Below are 1,133 nucleotides of genomic sequence, written 5' to 3'. Positions count from 1 at the left end.
GAGGGGAGGTATTTGGGAGGGACTGGATGCTCCGGATCCCACTGGGGGGCGCCCCTCACCCCCCGCCGCCCGCCGCCGGGTCCTGCGGCCGCGCTCCCTGTGCTCCAGCACCCGGGCTGCCTCCGCAGACTTCTGCAGCTTCGATACAAAACTCTCCACGTCGTCGAACAAGTGGTTGAGGATGTCCTGGGGGAACAGAGCAGGGGATGCAGGGGATGCAGGGGATGCAGGGGATGCAGGGGATGCAGGGGACTCTGGGAGGCGGAGTCCTGGCCCCTCATCACCCCAGTCCTTAGGCCCAGTGCCCTGACGTCCTCCCACGCCAGCCGACGCCCTCGGACGCCTGTCCCTCTACCCTTATTTCAGTCACCGCCGGCCACACCCCCAGAAGTCGGACACCACCCCTCTCCAAGCCCCCTCCGCAGAGGTAGGGCACACCCCACAGCCGGCCCCGCCTCCGTGCCCTAGCCCGCTCCACGCACCACTTCCCGCTCTGCCTGCAGACCGGCCAGGTCCGGGCCCCGGGGGCCCAGATCTGGGGATGCCGGGGCAGCACTGCCTGAGGTCCCCGCCAGGCCGGGCCGCGGCCTCAGGGGCTCTTCCACCTCCGGGATGGGCTCGGCCTGGGGTCGCCCCCGGCCCGCCTCCCCCGTGCTGATGACCGCGCGGATCGACGGGCGGCGCTGCAATGGAGGGGTCTCGGCGGCCGGCGAGGGGCCGCGCTGCAGCTCCTCTTGCGTAGCCCTGCCGGGGAACACGGGGAAACAGCTGCGTCCACCAGGGGACAGGGCAGGGGGGACAGTCCGCAACCGAGTGAAACCTAGGCTGCAGGTGGTGGGGGGAAATCGGAAACATGGGGAGGGGCGAGCACCTCTGCAGAGGGAAGAGAAGCCGAGGACCAGCCCTAGGAGAAGTAGTCTTGGAGAAGGGGTACGCTTGTCTGGCGGGTATGGCAAGACCTGAACCAGGCTGTGTTCGACTGACTTCCCAAGTCGTTCAGTTCTAGGCCAGTGGTATCAGCCCATTTGTCGGATGCGGAGACTGAGGCCTCACCCGCCCTCTCTTCTCCCCTTGCTTGCCGCCCAGCCCTGTTTCTTACCTGAGCGCTGCGGTCCTGCGCTCCCCGCGGCCGG

The 1,133-nt window shown here is 68.6% G+C and overlaps 1 protein-coding gene across 1 annotated transcript in view; it reads right to left on the bottom strand.

The window, feature by feature from the left end:
- EPS8L1 (EPS8 signaling adaptor L1) overlaps positions 1-1,133 on the bottom strand; it is a 9,802-nt gene that overhangs the window by 5,071 nt on the left and 3,598 nt on the right. Inside the window, exons 7-9 of the mRNA XM_077756927.1 lie at positions 1,100-1,133; positions 483-744; positions 60-186 (exon numbers count right to left, since the gene is read on the bottom strand). The exon at positions 1,100-1,133 is cut by the window's right edge and continues 30 nt beyond it. Coding sequence (XP_077613053.1) covers positions 60-186; positions 483-744; positions 1,100-1,133 — 423 coding nt within the window. The remainder of the gene's footprint in view (positions 1-59; positions 187-482; positions 745-1,099) is intronic.

This window comes from Crocuta crocuta, unplaced genomic scaffold, assembly GCF_008692635.1.
Source record: "Crocuta crocuta isolate KB4526 unplaced genomic scaffold, BGI_CrCroc_1.0 scaffold142, whole genome shotgun sequence".
Taxonomy (NCBI): domain Eukaryota; kingdom Metazoa; phylum Chordata; class Mammalia; order Carnivora; family Hyaenidae; genus Crocuta; species Crocuta crocuta.
The sequence above is the reverse complement of the archived record's forward strand: the minus strand, read 5'-3'. Positions and strand labels throughout refer to the sequence as shown.